General features: G+C 35.8%; 1 protein-coding gene across 6 annotated transcripts in view; it reads left to right on the forward strand.

Annotated features, from left to right (window-relative positions):
* Nucleotides 1-254: 254 nt before the first annotated feature.
* The window catches only part of CNOT2 (CCR4-NOT transcription complex subunit 2), a 160,016-nt gene continuing 144,029 nt past the window's right edge, over nucleotides 255-16,241 (forward strand). For 2 of the 6 annotated variants that reach the window (XM_051961501.1, XM_051961503.1), the window contains exon 1: nucleotides 256-3,875. In XM_051961501.1, the coding sequence (XP_051817461.1) occupies nucleotides 3,295-3,875 (581 nt within the window). In that variant the 5' untranslated portion in view covers nucleotides 256-3,294. Of the gene's footprint in view, nucleotides 3,876-7,809; nucleotides 8,199-16,241 lie in introns of those variants that run through there. The other 4 variants (XM_051961505.1, XM_051961500.1, XM_051961504.1 and 1 more) reach the window with 4 other exon arrangements.

Genomic DNA, 16,241 nt, shown 5'->3' on the forward strand with positions numbered 1-16,241 from the left:
AAGATGAGACCTGTTTAGAAACAGGCTACAGAATAAAAAGTGAGTTGTTCTTGTTTTCCTATTTAAATATTAAGTGGTAGCAAAGTTGTTTAAATACATGAATAATGGCATTTTTTCCATTTACTATGTTGACAGCCTTTTGGGAATTATATTATTTTTTGGGTTTAAAAACAGCATACACACACACACACACACACACACACACATATACACGTATATGCATATACAAACACAAATAAATACCCTTATTCTTTTAAACGATTTTTATTAATCTTTTTACGTCAATTAGATTTCACCCTAAATCATTTTTATATTCTCTCCCAGTGAGTTATCTTTTTTTTTTTTTAAAGATAAAATAGGAGCAAAATGTCAAGGTAGTGGGAATATCTGACATTATATGTAATATTCCAGGCTTTGCAGCACAAGAACTTTGTAAAGGTGAGGGGTGGGGGTGGGGGAATCAAGTGGGGAACATATGTCTCTATTTATTTGGCATCAGTTGTTCTTTTTCATTATGCAGCATTCAATTTCACTGTCTTGTGGTCACTCTTTTCATTCCCACTGTTGTAGAAATTGTACATATTGCTTTCCTGGCTATTACTTCACTGTACCAGTTCATGCAAGTCTTTAAATGCTTCTCTGTATTCATCATGTTCACTGTTTCATATAGCTCAGCAGTATTCCATTATATTTATTAAACACACTTTGTATAGTTATTTCCCAATCCACAGCCATCTACATTGTTTCCAGTTCTTTGCTACCATAAAAAGTGCTGCTATAAATATTTTTGTGTATAGAGAACCTTCACTTCTGTCATCACTTGGAATTATGTATCTAAAATCTAAATCTCTGAGCAAAAAAAGGATACAACATTTAGTTAATTTCTTAGCATAATCCCAAATTTTTGGAATTTCCAGACTGGTTAGACCAATTCACAACTCCACCAATAATGAATTACATTGCTTGTCTTTTTTAAATGCCCTCCAACAATGAGTTTCCATATTTTGTCATCTTTGTCAATTTGCTGGTCTGAGATGAAACTTCAGGGTTAGTTCTATTTGCATTTATTTTGTAGCGATCTATAATTTTCTTTCACATGGTTAATAGCAATTCTTTTGAAAAGTATTCCATCTTTTTACTTTATTGTTATTTAAAATCTCATATTTTTCCTTTTGGTGCTTATGATTTGTGAAGAATTCACTAAATAATGGATACTTCAAACAATACCACTATGCTTGCCTTAAGGGAAAAGCAGAGTTTTAGGCAAGAATTAAAACCATGGTAGGTGAAATTTAAGTTATATGGTAGTCTCTACAATTTCTACTATTGACTAATAAAGTCTATCAACAAAATTATAACTGAGGGGAAGAACTTCCATATCTGTCTTTGCAACCTAAATACTAGGTGCCCAGGACATGGGAGGCACTTTACTGATGACAGGGACAAGAATTAAATGTGTGATTTTGTTGTAGTCAGTGAACAAGCATTTATCAAACACTTACTGTTGCTGGAGACACAACAATAAAGGCAAAAACCAAACCAAAACAAAAAACCAATCTGTCTTCAAAAAGGATATATTCAAATTGCAAAGAGAATATGTAAATATGTAGATAGGTAGAAGATACATTCAGAATAAATGAAGATAATCTGAAAGCAAAAGAAATCAGGCATTAGAGTGATTAAAAGAAGGCCATCTATAGAAGGTAGAATATAAGCAAAGACTTGAAGAAAACTAGGGAAAATAAAAAATGGTCATCAGAGGGTAGAGTACTGTCTGAGGAACTCCAAGAGACAAAATGGCATTGTAGTCAGTCAGATGGACTAAGACTCAAATACTACTTAACCTCTCTCCTGTTTCTTTAAACATGGGGTTTAGACTCAATAAACTCCAAGTTTTCTTCAAGCTCTTAAGATTTCAAAACAAACATTGTGTACCAAAGCAAGTTAGAATCTTTATTCCCTCTTAAAGGCCTGAAGAACACATTAGAGCAAGGCCTAAATTCTTCATCAACAGGAACTAGCAGTTATGTTGCAGTCATAGAATCAAGGAAGTGGTTGTGGTGAGTTAAAAGCAGTACATGTGCATTTATAATCATTTTAAAAGCAAACCATCTTCCATACAATGACTTACTGGGGCAACAGCTATAGCAGTTGAGGGGCATTGCACTTATACAGTATTTGTTTGAGTTTAATTCTGTCAGCATAAATATGTATGTCTCCATATTAGTGAACATTTTTCAATCACATCTTTAGTCTGTATTCGAGTCACACAACCAGTCTGAGTTAAGAGCAGCACTTGAATTCAGATCTTCCTTGATCCTTAGTCCAGCTTTCTATTCTTACCTGTTTGAAGTGAACTTTCTCAAAAAACAGGGAAACCAAAGCACACAGAATATCAAGTTTTTTTAAACTACATTTTTCCTGTTTTGATATTATTATAATCTATATTGACAACGTAAGTTGTTTTTTCCTCTTTGTATTCTAGTAGAGAGCTAATAAATTTTAAATAAAAATGCTTGAAGAGTAAAATGGAACTGTTTTTTTTCCCCTTTAATGCAGACCCTCAACTCAATCTCACTTAATCACATACAACTCTTTCCAAAACGTTAAGTGAGTACCAGTGGTACAGGTCTATAATAAAGATCTGGGTTCAAATCCATCTCAAGACACCAGTTTAGTGGCTCTGGGTAAGTCACTTTAAATCTGTTTCTTCAATTATAAAGTGCGGATAATAACAGCACCTACCTTACAGGTTTGTTGTGAAGATCAAATGAATTATTTATAAAGTTCTTAGCACAAGCATCTGGCACTGTGTAAAAGTTAACTAATATTATTCTGACATAGGCTTTACCAGATTGTGCCAAAAAAGGCAGATAATATAAGTTTAAATAAATGCTTATTCCCTCCCTTGCAATAGAATCTGGTTAGGTTGACAATGGAGCCTCTATGAACTCTAGGAAGTCTGGGAAATCCTGTCACTTGTGAACATTTATTAGAGAATGACTTTTCAACTCAAACTAAGTCGTATTAAGAGAACTGAAGTTCAGGGTCGAAGAACACTTTACCTCTGGCGGCTTTAAAATGCTTATGCTTCAGATCTGAGTTACCGTCCCAGTTCAGGGAGGGGGAGGGGGGAAGCGGGAAGGGAAGGGGGAAAGGGGAAGGAGGGGAGAGGAAAGTACACCCGGGAGTTCAGGGGTTCAGGACAGGCGATGCAAAATTAACCTTCCAAGAAGGACATTAAGACTCACTTAAGAAGCAGGCCGACACTGCGCTGGCAGGACCGGGAGGAGGATGCTCGGGCATTGGGGTACGGTCCTGGGGTTAGCTAGCTCCCGGGGAATACAGAGAAAGAACAGAGGGAAGAGTCCCGACGGCGCCCTGCGCTCCGTGGCCCAGCCCATGGAGGGCGGTAGAGGCCGGCAGCGGCGGAGTCGACCCGGCCCCCGCTTGGTTCGCTATAACGACCACGAGTGGCAGAGGCAAAAGCAGCTGCAGCGAAGGCAGCGGCGGCCGCCCAGGAAGGCGGGAGCAAGATGCATCGGCTTCGGCGGGAGGGGGGAGGGGGGTGTGCGCGCGCGTGGGATGATGCCACCCTTCTCCCTCCCCCCACACGCACACGCACACGCACACACACACCCGACCCCATCGCAGCACGCGACGACGATTCCTACCCTACCCCTAAGCCCCCTCCTTCCCCTACCGTCCCAGAGTACTACAACCGCAGCTGCGGCCACCCGCCACCCCCTCCGAACCGAGCCCGAGCAGCGCCAGGGAGGTCACGGAGGAGGTCAAAGGGTAAAGGTCCTGCTCCCAGCAGCCTCCGCGGTTGATACGTCGCCATCTTGGATCCGCGGGACAAGAAAATTCATGCGGTGAGTTTTTGGCAATTTTTCGGAAGTCTGGCGGCGGGGCGCGCGGCGGGAGCGGCTAATCCGGGGTCCCCGCGAGGCGGGGAAAGGCTCCGGGGCCGGTCCGGTCGCGCCGGGGGTCCGTGGGCAGCGTCCCGGTCCTCCGCTTCCCGTTGCTTTTGTCTCGGCTCCAATCGAGGGAGGGAAAGAGCGGAGCGGGCGGGGAGGGGGGGCAGAGGGGGGGGCAGCGGCGGTGGAGGGAGGGAGGGAAAAAGGAGGGAAGTAGGGAGCAGGGGTGGGGGTGGGGAGGGGGGGGGACGGGACGTAAAGCGTCGCTCGATCCGGCCCGCGGCGGCGGCGGTGGCTCCGGCTCCCGAGGCCTGGGCCATCCAGCGGCAGCGGCGGCGGCGGCGGTGGCGGCCCGGACTCCAGCTCCCCCAGGCGCCCGCCCGCCAGCTGGCGCGGACGAACCTTCGCGGGGGCTGCCGCTGCCGCTGCCGCCCCAACGAGAGGAGGAGGAGGAGGAAGTGGCAGCGACGACTCGGCAGCCGGGATCCAGCTCTGCTCCGGCACCGCCTCCATCTCCTGCTGCCGCTGCCTTGTCAGGCCCAGTCGTCAGTCTGTTCTGCTGCTGCTTGTGTCCGGAGGCAGCGTGGGGGGCTTGGTGGGTGGGTAACGGGCCACGCTCAGGTTATCTCCGGTCGGGAGGGCAGTGGGAGGAGGGTATGATTGCGATGATAAAGGAAGGGAGAGGTGAGGACAAGCGGTCCAGGATGCCGCTATGGATATTGCCCCGGCCTTCTCAGAGAAGCCCACAGGCGAGCTAGTGCGGCCCTCCTGCGGCCCAGAGGCTCGGCACCTTGCTCGAGCTGATCCCGTCGCCACCGCTGCCTCAGTGTCCGTTTTCATTTCCGCTGGGGCCTCCCCGGTTGCTCCAGTCTCCTAGTTTCCTTGAAAGTTTCAGCCAAAAGAGATCCAAAAGGCTTGGGGTGGCCGGTTTGGTAACCTGATGAAGGCCCTGGGGCCGGTCCAGGACCCCGCCTCCTACAACCCCGCCTCTCCTCTAGATAACTTCCGATGGGAAGTTTGTTTGCAAAAAGCATTCCTTGACTTTTAGATTTTGCACTCAAAGGAGGCCTCCTGTCCCAGCCATACTGCTATACTTTGGAAATGCATCCTACTTCTTTCCTCCTGGGTGTGCTGTCAGTTTCCTTGTCATGGAAGTGCAAGGAACCATCCCCACTTTGCATCATCCAGTAGATGGAGATCCCATTCTTGATTGCTTGGAGTGTTTCATGCAAGTTAATTCTCCAAATAGCTATACTTAGGTATCTGATTGCATTTCACGGAAGACTGCAAGTTAAGTACTTTGGCTTTGAACTGTAGAAGCATCTGCTCATTAAGAAGGCCTAAACAGAGTTAGAATTGAACACATTTAGTGCCATTTCTAGACGTTTTGGAATCAAATTCAGTTCCACCATTAGCTTGCTTTTAAACGAGAACAGAAACAAGACAATAATCAAGAGTTTAAATCTTTCCAGGGGCATACTACTCAATTTCACAGTTCCATTTTAGTTTGGTATATTTAGGTTGCGATATTTTATGGTAGGTTTTGTTAGAATGCTCCAAAAGTGATAGCATTTGCACTGTTTTAATTTTAAGAGTTGATTAAATTTTTTTGAATTTGTATTAATTTAGTTTAAGTGTCTCTTTTTAATGGATGAAGGAAGAACATTTGTGTGCACTGTATACACATTGTACCACCATCCTGGAGCAATTACCTTTAGTATATATTTGGAAATTACTTTTATGAGCCTGACAGAAAAACATTAGAATACACTTTTCTCAGCCAAAATTCCTAAGAAAATTTTCTAAAGATTTAAATTCGACAAAACTTTTAACTCTTATTGGAAATTCTCTTTAATGAGAGAATGATTCGATAATGTTAGTAAATAATACAAATGCTATTATTTAATTGTTTTCAATTTCTTTATTTCCTTCATTAAAAATTGCTTTTAATTTCTTAACAGATTTTCAGAATACCTTATTTACAGTCATTTCTATAAATTCTCATTTTGAAATGGGAAGTGAGTTGTAGTTCAAATTTTTACACCTATTTTGATACTTCAGTAAATAAGTTAATTTAAGCATTAAATTTTTTTTGGCATTGGGGGCAGCTGGGTGGTACAGTGAATAAAGCACCAACCCTGAAGTCAGGAGGACCTGAATTCAAATCTAATCTCAGAGACTTTACACTTCCTAGATGAGTGACTCTGGGCAAGTCACTTAAGCCCAATTGCCTCAGCAAAAAAAAAAAAAACAACAACCAAAACACACACACACACACACACACACACACACATAAATTGGCATAATCCTTTCATTCTGACTGCTGTTTTTCAGAAATGTCTGGAAATTACTTTTGATTTTCTGGGAGTAGGGGAGATGAGAGTTTATTGTTTTTCACTCAACTATGTTTTCAGCATAACCTTTCTATTTTCATTTTCTATGCCACTTAAGTTTCAAAGCAGACCAGAGTTATGGGAAAATGAGGCTAGATGTCATGGTGGAGGTGTAGTGCAGTATAGTGAATTGACATTGGACCAGGATTCAGAAGCTTAGATTCTAGCCATCCTTTTCTCCTTTTTTAGGTTACCTGAAGTTGGACTAGCCACCCTCACACACCTCACTTCTCAAATTTGTAAAATGGGATCATAATCTAGATTTTTTTTTTTTTTAAGGTTTTGTGAGGATCAAATAGATATGTGAAAGCATTCTCAAGTTCTAAGTTATCATGCCAAAATGTTTTTTTTGGTTACCACATAAATAGGTGTAAATCGATCTTTAAATCACTTGAATAATACCTCAGGTGCTGTTTTAAAAAATGTAATAACTGGGGACAGCTCGGTGGTGCAATAGATAGAGCACCAGCCCTGAAGTCAGGAGGACCCGAGTTCAAATGTAGCCTCAGATACTTAACACTTCCTTGCTGTGTAATCCTGGGCAAAGTCACTTAACTCCAGTTGTTTCAGCAAAAAAAAAACAAAAAAAAACACAAAACAAACAAACAAACAAACAAAAAAAACCAACTAATTTTAAAAATTAAATTTCAGGATTCTGTAACAACCTGATCATTCAAAATTTACCTCCTCCCCTCTCACTCTCTCTTTTTTAAGATGCTTTGGGGTTTTAATCGACTAATGTAACTAAAAGTATTCCTAAAAATAACCAAATACTTGAGATTTTTGAGAATATTTCTTTAGAAGTATTTATGAAGCCCAAGTTTTTTCTTTTCATTTATTTAGTCACAAACATTTATCAAAACATTTATTTTTAGGCTCTAAGGGTAAGTACATATATCTATGACTTCACAACTTTTCACAATTGTAAAAAGCCTTATGTTAATCCTATTTAATATCTTTTAATGAGTGAGTCTTAGGGATTTTTTAATGGCCAGAATATGTAATATGAAGGTGTATAGTGATGTAGATTTATGAGCAAACTTTAATGCAGACCTTGTTTATTTGTGTCTAGAGGATAATGTGCTGACAAGAAAAGGCTTTTTCACACTTTAAATAAAGTCAAATGATAATATTGGTGCTTTGAAATGTGTTCAGCCTTTTGTGACATTTTTATTAAATCTACTTTGAAATGCTCTTTTAAAGAAGACATTAGAAGATTATATTTAAAGACTTATAGAAATGGTGATAAAGTGTAAGATAGTAATTAATTACAGCAAATATTTATGATTTTAGTTATTACCCAAGACTCATAATAGTGAGAAGTTCAAAATTATTATAAGTGGCACTAGGACATGTGAATATCCATCATATACAGTCCTGATAACATTTATTTTACATTGAGAAGGTAGTTTTAATTACAAATCCAAATAAACTGTATGAACAAACTTCCCAAAGCTAAACCTTATTTAAGAGATAACTTTTGAGTATTTAATTTCAAGATGATATAAACTAGGTAAACTTTATTTTTATTTTTTTACAAAGAACAGAAAAAGAGAACTACCAATGGAATTATGAATGTTGTGCTACTTATCACTTTTTTATTATGAATTTCAACACTGTTTAGCTTGTATGTGTTCTTTTCTGTATTCTGTTGTGTTTTTATTTTTTTCAGGTGATTCATTGATGCTCTTTTTTGGGGGGATTATGGGAGAAAATCACTGTCACTTCTCCCCCCTCAACATTCCCCAACTCTTCTTCCATACTACCACCAAAAATGTCCTACCTTAAAACAGATATAACCACATAAAATAAAACCACACTTTGGTAATGTCTGAAAATCTGTGTGTCACTGTGTACCTCTATTCCACCATCATACTGTCAAGAGGTGAGAATCGGCATTTATCATCAGTTTTCTGAGTTGCTATTGTTCATTGTGTTGATTGTAATTCTTAATCCTTTCGCCTTTGTTTTCCTTTACAATGTTTTGGTCATTATATAAATTGTTCTTATAGTTTTATTTACTTCTTTCAACATCATTTCTTGCAAGTCTTCCCAGGTTTATACATAGATTTTAAAAGATGTGGCTGAATTAATAATGTTTCAGACTAAAATTGATAGTTAAAATAAATTAAGGAAATACATTTTTAATTCATTTCACAACTTTTCCTTGATTTTACTGATAGGTTTCCAATTTCTAAATAGCATTCACTTCTTTTTTGGTTTGGCCTTCTTTTTGGCTTGGCGTAATTTGATTTATTGCCCCTTTGAAGTCCCTACCACTGTATAAACCACACTGGATTTGTGTATGTGTGTTTTAATTTGTATCATTTATAGGAAAGAGTCAGATTTGAAATGATATATACCTATATATTTATGTATGTATATGTATAAACACACACACACACACACACACACACACACACACACACAGAGTTTCCTGACATATTGAAGAGGTTCTATATATATTGTAGTATCAAATCCATTAGTTATAATTTTTTTTAAAAAATCACAGTTACATCCAGTTATTTTAATGACATTGCTTATGTTGGAATTTCCATTCCCACATGATCTTTCTGGTGTAATAAAGGAAAACAGCTAAGCTTCTAACAGTATATGTAGCATTCCATATGCATAGTTCCTAATTTCTTTATTGAAGAAAGAGAACTTTGTTTATTTTTTGGAGCAATTTTAATTTTTGTGAGTAATATGAGTTTGGATGTCTTTTGGTATTGTTTACATGTATATTACTATAGTAATTTCATATGCTTTGGGATTTAGCTTGGGGTAAATTAGTCTGTTAATTCAAGATTTCCCATGGTTCTTTGACATTCTCTTATTTGTTGTTTCCTACTACGCAATCATTCATTACATTCATGTAACACAATTTGTTTAGCTGTCATCAGAGATAGTTGATTAACCAATCGTTAAGTATTTATGAAATATCTTAGTATATTACAGGTACCATATTGTAGGGCTACAAAACCAAAAATGAGATAGTCCCTAACCTCAGGGAGCTTATTTTCTATGGGAAGGAAACGACAATACATATATAAATATATAAAGATGTGATTATTTTTTCCTAATTTTTGTTGGCAATATTTAATTTAGCAGTGATTGAAGTATGTTACCCTGATATGCTTTATTCGTTTTACATTTCTAGGAAAGGAAACTATAAATATAGGAGAACTTTCTTTTGTTTTAAAGTAATTTTTTCATTTAGTACATGTTTATTGAACTTTGGAAAGACAATGAATATCACAACATTCTTGTCTTCAAGCATCTTAAGGTTCTAATTAAAGAATTGTATATATAGTACACAAAGTAAACTTTAGTGAGTATTGCGTTAGGGAAGATTTTGTCATGATGCTAGGAGAATTGAGAAGAGAACTATTATCTGATTTGGAGCCTTCATAGTGGAAGTGGCATTTGAAATGACTCTTGAAGGAGTCACGTTTTTTTCATTTTTTATCATTGCGAACATGAGAACATCAAGAAACATCAATATTTCTGTAGATTAAAAAATAAAAACGATCAACACTGTGAAACTGTCCTACTTTAACTAATGTGAAATTAATTATGTATTTTTCAAAGTTATTTCATGCTCTTCTTTTTTTGATAGAACTATCTTAACCACCCTTTTCAATAAATTTCTCTACCTCTTCCTTAATGTTAATAAGTCAAAGCACACATTGACTACATCTGAAAGTCTCATTTTTGCATTTCTAATCCATCTCTCGGTTAATGCGACGGGGAAGCATGATTGTTTTTCTGTTATTGCATATTTCACTCAGCATTGGTTAGTTTTTAGAAATAAATTTTCCTTGATGTTTTAAAATAAAATTTCATTTTTTCATTTTAAAAAATTTTTATTCTCTACCCCTACTCAGAGAAATCTTAACAGGTTTCTCTAAATATGTCCTTTATTCTCTTACTACAAAAAGCTGTCTCATGACAAAAAACTTTAAAGAGAGTAAGGAAAAAAACTTCAGTAAGACTAAACTATATCAAAAAAGCGTGATATATTAGTATTAAATGCATGTGATGTGTCACATTATGGTTTACCATTTCTGCAAAGAAGCAAGAGAAGACATTTTCTCACATCTCTAATTTTTTAGGCCAAACTTTGTTAATCCCAGCATTCATTTTTGATTGTTTTGTTGTTTCTATTGGTGTATTTTGGTTTCTTGGTTCTGTTTACTTCAATTTCCATCACATCTTTCCACACTTATCTATTTATCATACTCATTTCTCACAGTAAAACAATAGTTGATTAACTTTTTGTACCGCAAATTGCTTAAGCATTCCTGAATTAACAGACATCTACTTTGTTTCCAGTTCTTGGCTACTAAAAAAAAAAAAAAGTTACTGCTGTAAATATTTTGCTGTATGTATAATTTTTTTGTGATTCTCTTCCTTGGGATACATGACTAGCAATGAATTATCTGAGTCAAAGGCCTTGGACATTTTAATTACTTTATTAGAATAATCCCAAATTGTTTTTACATGGTTGGACTAGTTCATGATACCACCAGCAATACATTAGTAGGTTCTCTGCATCAAGTCATACAAAATCTTAACAGGTTTCTCTAAATATGTCCTTTATTCTCTTACTACAAATATTTCTTTACATTCGCATACCATAATTTGTTTGCATATTCCTCAATGGTGGGTATCTACTTTGTTTACAATTTTTTATTTCACTTTCTGTTTAGCTTTGGCCTTTTCATTGGGAATGCTTGAAAGTCCTTTATTAAACATTTGTGTTTCTCCTTAATAAGATTATGCTTGGTTTTAGAGAATAAGTTGTTCTTTGTTTTAAGCTCCTATCTTTTACCTTTTGTAATGTTATATTCTAAGATTTTTTTTCCTTTATAACATAGCCTTATGTATTTAATCTTGACTATGGTTCAGTAGTACTTGAACTCCTTATTTTTAGGTTTTTCATTTTTTCTCCCTTTTGTCTTAGATTGGCTCTCAATTTGAATGTTTTCAAAACATGCAAATAGGGGGCTTTCAGTTTGAGGTTTCTTCCAGTAGGTAAGCAATGGATTGTTTCTGTTTTGACTTTGTCTTCTGATTTCAATAAATTTGGGCAGTTTCATTGAAATTTGTTATTCAAGAATTTTGCTTGATTATGACTTGATGAACCTGATGCTTCTTGAATTTTCTCTCATTTTACAAGTCATATGTTTTTCATAGATATTGTAAAAAAAAAAAAAAAATTAAGTCCTTTGTTTTTTCTAACATTTCTTAACTCATGGAACTATTGAAGAGGAGACACCAAACTCTAAAAATCCTTGAAGGAGAAAATCTCCTTCAACTCTGCCTCAGTGAGAGACAGCCCCAGAGAATCAGATAAAGTGGTTTACCTAAGTGGGGCTGGTTGAGTCCTGAGTTAAAGAATTCCAACCCTATTTAAATTAAGATTTCTATTCAGTTCAACTCAAGCTGTACCCAGCCCCATCCAGAAAAACCCTCAGCTTGTAGCCAAGGCTTATAAAAAAGAGCCAATCTAAAATCCTCTCTTTGCAGAGGTTCCAAACATGCCAGCTATGCTATGCTTGCTATGTCAAAGAGCCTCTGTCCATTGGCATGTTCTTTTCCAGTGCTAACCTCTCTTTACCATCACCTATTTCCCTAACCAGACTTCATGCCTCTCTGTCAGGATTTCTAACCTTACTTCCCAATTCCTATAATAAATCTCTTTTATCAGTTAGGTTTTTGGGTCTTGTAAATTCCTTTACAGAGAATCTCTGCCCTGCCAGAAGGGAGTTTCCCCAAACTCCCCACCCTTGCCCCAAATCCCAAAGGAGTGCAAGGGAGCCAAACCTTTCCATTTGGGTTCCTGAACCCCGAACCTGCCACTAGACCTAATCATTTAACTTCCTGACCACCAGAAAACCTAATCTCATTTTGGTTCCCTAACTCTAGATCTTATCACTATTGGGTTTTGATTTTTTTTTTTAAAGGAAATCTGTTACATTAGTAAAACTTTCCTGTCTTGTATTCTAAATTATTTACTTTTCTTTCAAGTTTTTTCCTTTTTAATTACAATTCTAATTTCATTATAAAATTTCCCATTTTTTTTTCATGAAGCCATTTTTGTGGTCTTTGTGGCTAGCTATCTTTGGATCTTCATATACTTGTGGAGTTGCCCCCCTTTTTTGGGGTGGGGAATCTGAGAATACATTTTCTTTCTTTTCTCCAGGGAGTCAGAAATAGAGTGAATTTTTTTGTATGGCATTTGGAGTTGGGGAAGAGGACTTATGTTTTAATTCCAGCTTCTCCGCTGTTTTCCTTTCTGATTATATGAATAGCAATTGAATTGATCTGCTTTATCATCTGTATATAAATACTCAAGTGTTTACCTGTTGCAGGATAGTACTGTATATATTACATATTATAGTTGTTTATTTTTTTGAAATTTTAAACATTGGCATGATACATATTTAAAAAATTAAAAATTTTTAGTTCAGCATATTTTATGTATACAGAACTGATCTTTAAATTAGTGGGGGTTTTATGTAAATAGTTGAGTCCTTGTGGTTTGGGAGAAAATTTTGGGTCTTTATTAGAGGAAGATTCCTAATTAGTCAAAAATGACTTATTTGGGGCACATTTTAAATGATGAATTTGCTGGCATAATCATAGCTAATATTTTTAAAGTTTTTTTAAATCACCAGGCTTTTTGTTTCATAATTTCAAAGAACATTTTCATTAGACATATTCAGCATTTCTATTTTTTATATAATGTGGCAATTTTTCCTTTTTTTTAAATTTTAAAAAGAGAAGTTTTCATACTCTACTTTTAGTGTAGTCTAAAGATTGAATTTTTTATGCATGTTAGAGAAGTTTGTATGGTTACATAAAATTTGTAACACATTTAAGTTTTTGAGTAGCCAGTTTTGTTTCATATTATATATAGGGCCTTACATTATTATACCATTATAAAATATGGCTGTTAATATTATTATAAAACAGATTCAGAACCATAAGTCAAATTTATGATCAAATTCTGTTTGAAATTTTCATAGTATTTTACTTTAATTGTGAAAAGGTACATATTTCAGATACTAAGATTTGCATTTATTAAATTCTTTTAAGATGTTATTAAAATGTCACATTTCAATGCTTGTAGTATTTATAAATTCATTTTTAACTTAGTGTTTTTGTTTGTCCTTATAAAGAAAAAAATGGAAACTGATGCACTAAGAAAGAGGGAAGAGTTTTTTGATGAGACAGAAAATGAATGTAAAAATTATATCAATAGTATTGCTTGGATACAAAACCTGTTTGTTTCTTTTAGGCTGTATGTGATTGGAATAAAATGGAGCTACCTATGTGAAGCTCTCTGAATGTTTGAATCATGGGCTTGAACTTTAAGGGCCTGACTCTGAAATCTTAGGCCTGCCACTTGCTACCTTTGTTATTCTGATCAAACCATTTTCCTCCATGGGCTTCAGTTTCCTCATCTGTAAAATAAGGGGATTAGATTTGCTGACTCCTAAAGTAACTTCCAACTCTTGTTTATGGTTCCATAATTCTACCTTCCTATTTTAGAAACATATTGTGTTGAGAAATTGCACATCCTAGTTAGTGCTTATTATTAAGTTGAAGCATTGCAAGAAGGAATCTAATATGAAGATATCAGTGAGCTAGAGTTGAGGCTATATACCTTACACTTTCAAACCTTAAGTGTTATATAAAGACTAGCTGTTACAGATTTTTAAAGGGTGTAGACATCATTTTTCTGCCAGAAATTATCTTTAGGCATCATGTAATGGAATGTGTAGATGGTTTACATTGCAGAAATTTAAGGAATATAGAGAGGAATCTAATTTCCTAGTTAAAAATAAAAGTATAATTTGTAAGCGAGATAGTTTCTGCTATGTTCCAGGTGATCTGTGGTTTTTGCCTAGAAGAAACTCAGGTATTTCAAGATTGCTTATGGTTGGTTGCCATAATGACTGGCAGCTTCTGAGTTGATGACTGAGTTTAAAATATTAAATGGAGATTGTTATATAAAAATGAGACATTTAAATTGGAATCCAGGGGCTACTTGGAAGAAGAAAATGCTGTTTTCAGTGGTTGAACACATTTGTTCTTTTAGTAAGATATCTTAGGAATATTATTTGAACATTAGATTTAAGATTTATTTTTGAGTGTTAACTCTGCAAATAGTTTAAGTGAAGAGAGTTTTTAAGTTAATCCTCAACTAATTTAATTCTTTTCCAGAAACAATATGAAGAATATTTATTTTTTCAGTTGAAGGAACAAATTAAAACCGGAAAATATTGGAATAGAGAAGTTTAGGTCCAAAGTAGGGGAACTTTTCATAGGAAAACTTACATTTATGCTTAGAAGGATATTTGATAATTAACAGTAGTTTTGAATGTCCTTTGCGGCTTTAAAACATAAATTTAGTTTATTTTAGAATATGTGTTGTCTTATGTTATTAGGATTTATTTTTGCTAGTGCTATTTTCTGGTTTTTATTTTATAATTCTTTTTAAAAATGTAGTATATCTCATTCCATTTTATAGAGCTTTTAAAAACCCTTTTAAAATTTTGTTAGACTCTTTTCCAGTGTAAGTATAACTACAAGTCCCCTCACTTCTGCCATGAATTCAGAATACTTAACACTTTGGTATCCTATACATACTGAGGAGTTTAGTCCTTGTATTGGTTTACGTAAGGCAGTATGTCTCAGAACTTTGCTTATCTTTCCATTTTTGTATCTCATGTGCTTAGGAAAGAAGCTTCTACTCAAAGACTGGGGTGCTGGGATTTAGAACTAGAAGGGACCTGAGAGGTGTTTCTAGTCCAAACCTCTCATTTGACAGATGAGGATATCAAAACTAAAGGAATCTATGACTTGTACATGACCATACATCTATGAAATGTCAGAGATAGGCCTTAGACTCAGTTCTTCTTGATACTAAGTCTAGTAGTGTCTCTCTCTCTCTCTCTCTCTCTCTCTCTTTATATATATATATATATATATATATATATATATATATATATATATACATATATATATATTACATTTGAATATACCTTTTTCTAAACAGAATTTGTATTTATATTTATCAATAAACAAATTTCATTTTTGTGAACATTATAACTTTTTACTACTATAAATGAGCTACAGTGTTTGCATTAGTTTGAGCATATCTTAATTTGACATTATTAACAAGCAAAACAGTAAAGAATAAGCCATTTCTATTTACTTGGGTTTTAGTGACTTTTATTATTATTATTATTTTTACTTCCTTCATCTTCAGGGAATACCAGTTCTTATCTCAAATATAGTCTAAGACAGACTAAACTTCCTACCAAGTAGTCACAGGAACAAAAATTTGAGATTGGGGCTTGGTGTTTTCATTTAAAGATGCATAATATGTGTAAGCATGCTATTTGCTATTTATGATTTGCATTCAGTTAATAGTACCACCAAAAATTTTATATAAGAGGCCATTTGAGCTGAACCATGAGGGAAATAAGGGATTCCTAAGAGATGGGTGTATAGAGTACTTCCCAGGAATAGAGGTACAGACATTTGCAAATGTATCCAGGTAGGAAAGAAAAGATTATTTAGGAAGCACAGCAGAAAGGCCAATTTAATAGGAATGTAGCATTTGAAAGGGGTGTGATATATCCTGGAAAAATAATTTGGGCTCAGATTATAAAGGATCTTATTAAATGCCAGAGGAGGAGGAGGTGTCTTTATTTGATCTTAGTAAAAATAAAGAGCCATGGCATTTATTTTAACTGAATATGTTAAATATTAAGATCATGTGCAAACTCTAAAAACAAATGCTAGTATGTAATCGGCGACAAAAGGATAATGGAGAAAAATCAGTCAGTAGTTGATTCATTAGGGAGTTAAGATACTAAATTAACCATCCACAGATGTACTCCTCTAGTCT

Source organism: Antechinus flavipes, chromosome 5 (assembly GCF_016432865.1).
Source record: "Antechinus flavipes isolate AdamAnt ecotype Samford, QLD, Australia chromosome 5, AdamAnt_v2, whole genome shotgun sequence".
In the NCBI taxonomy this organism is placed as follows: domain Eukaryota; kingdom Metazoa; phylum Chordata; class Mammalia; order Dasyuromorphia; family Dasyuridae; genus Antechinus; species Antechinus flavipes.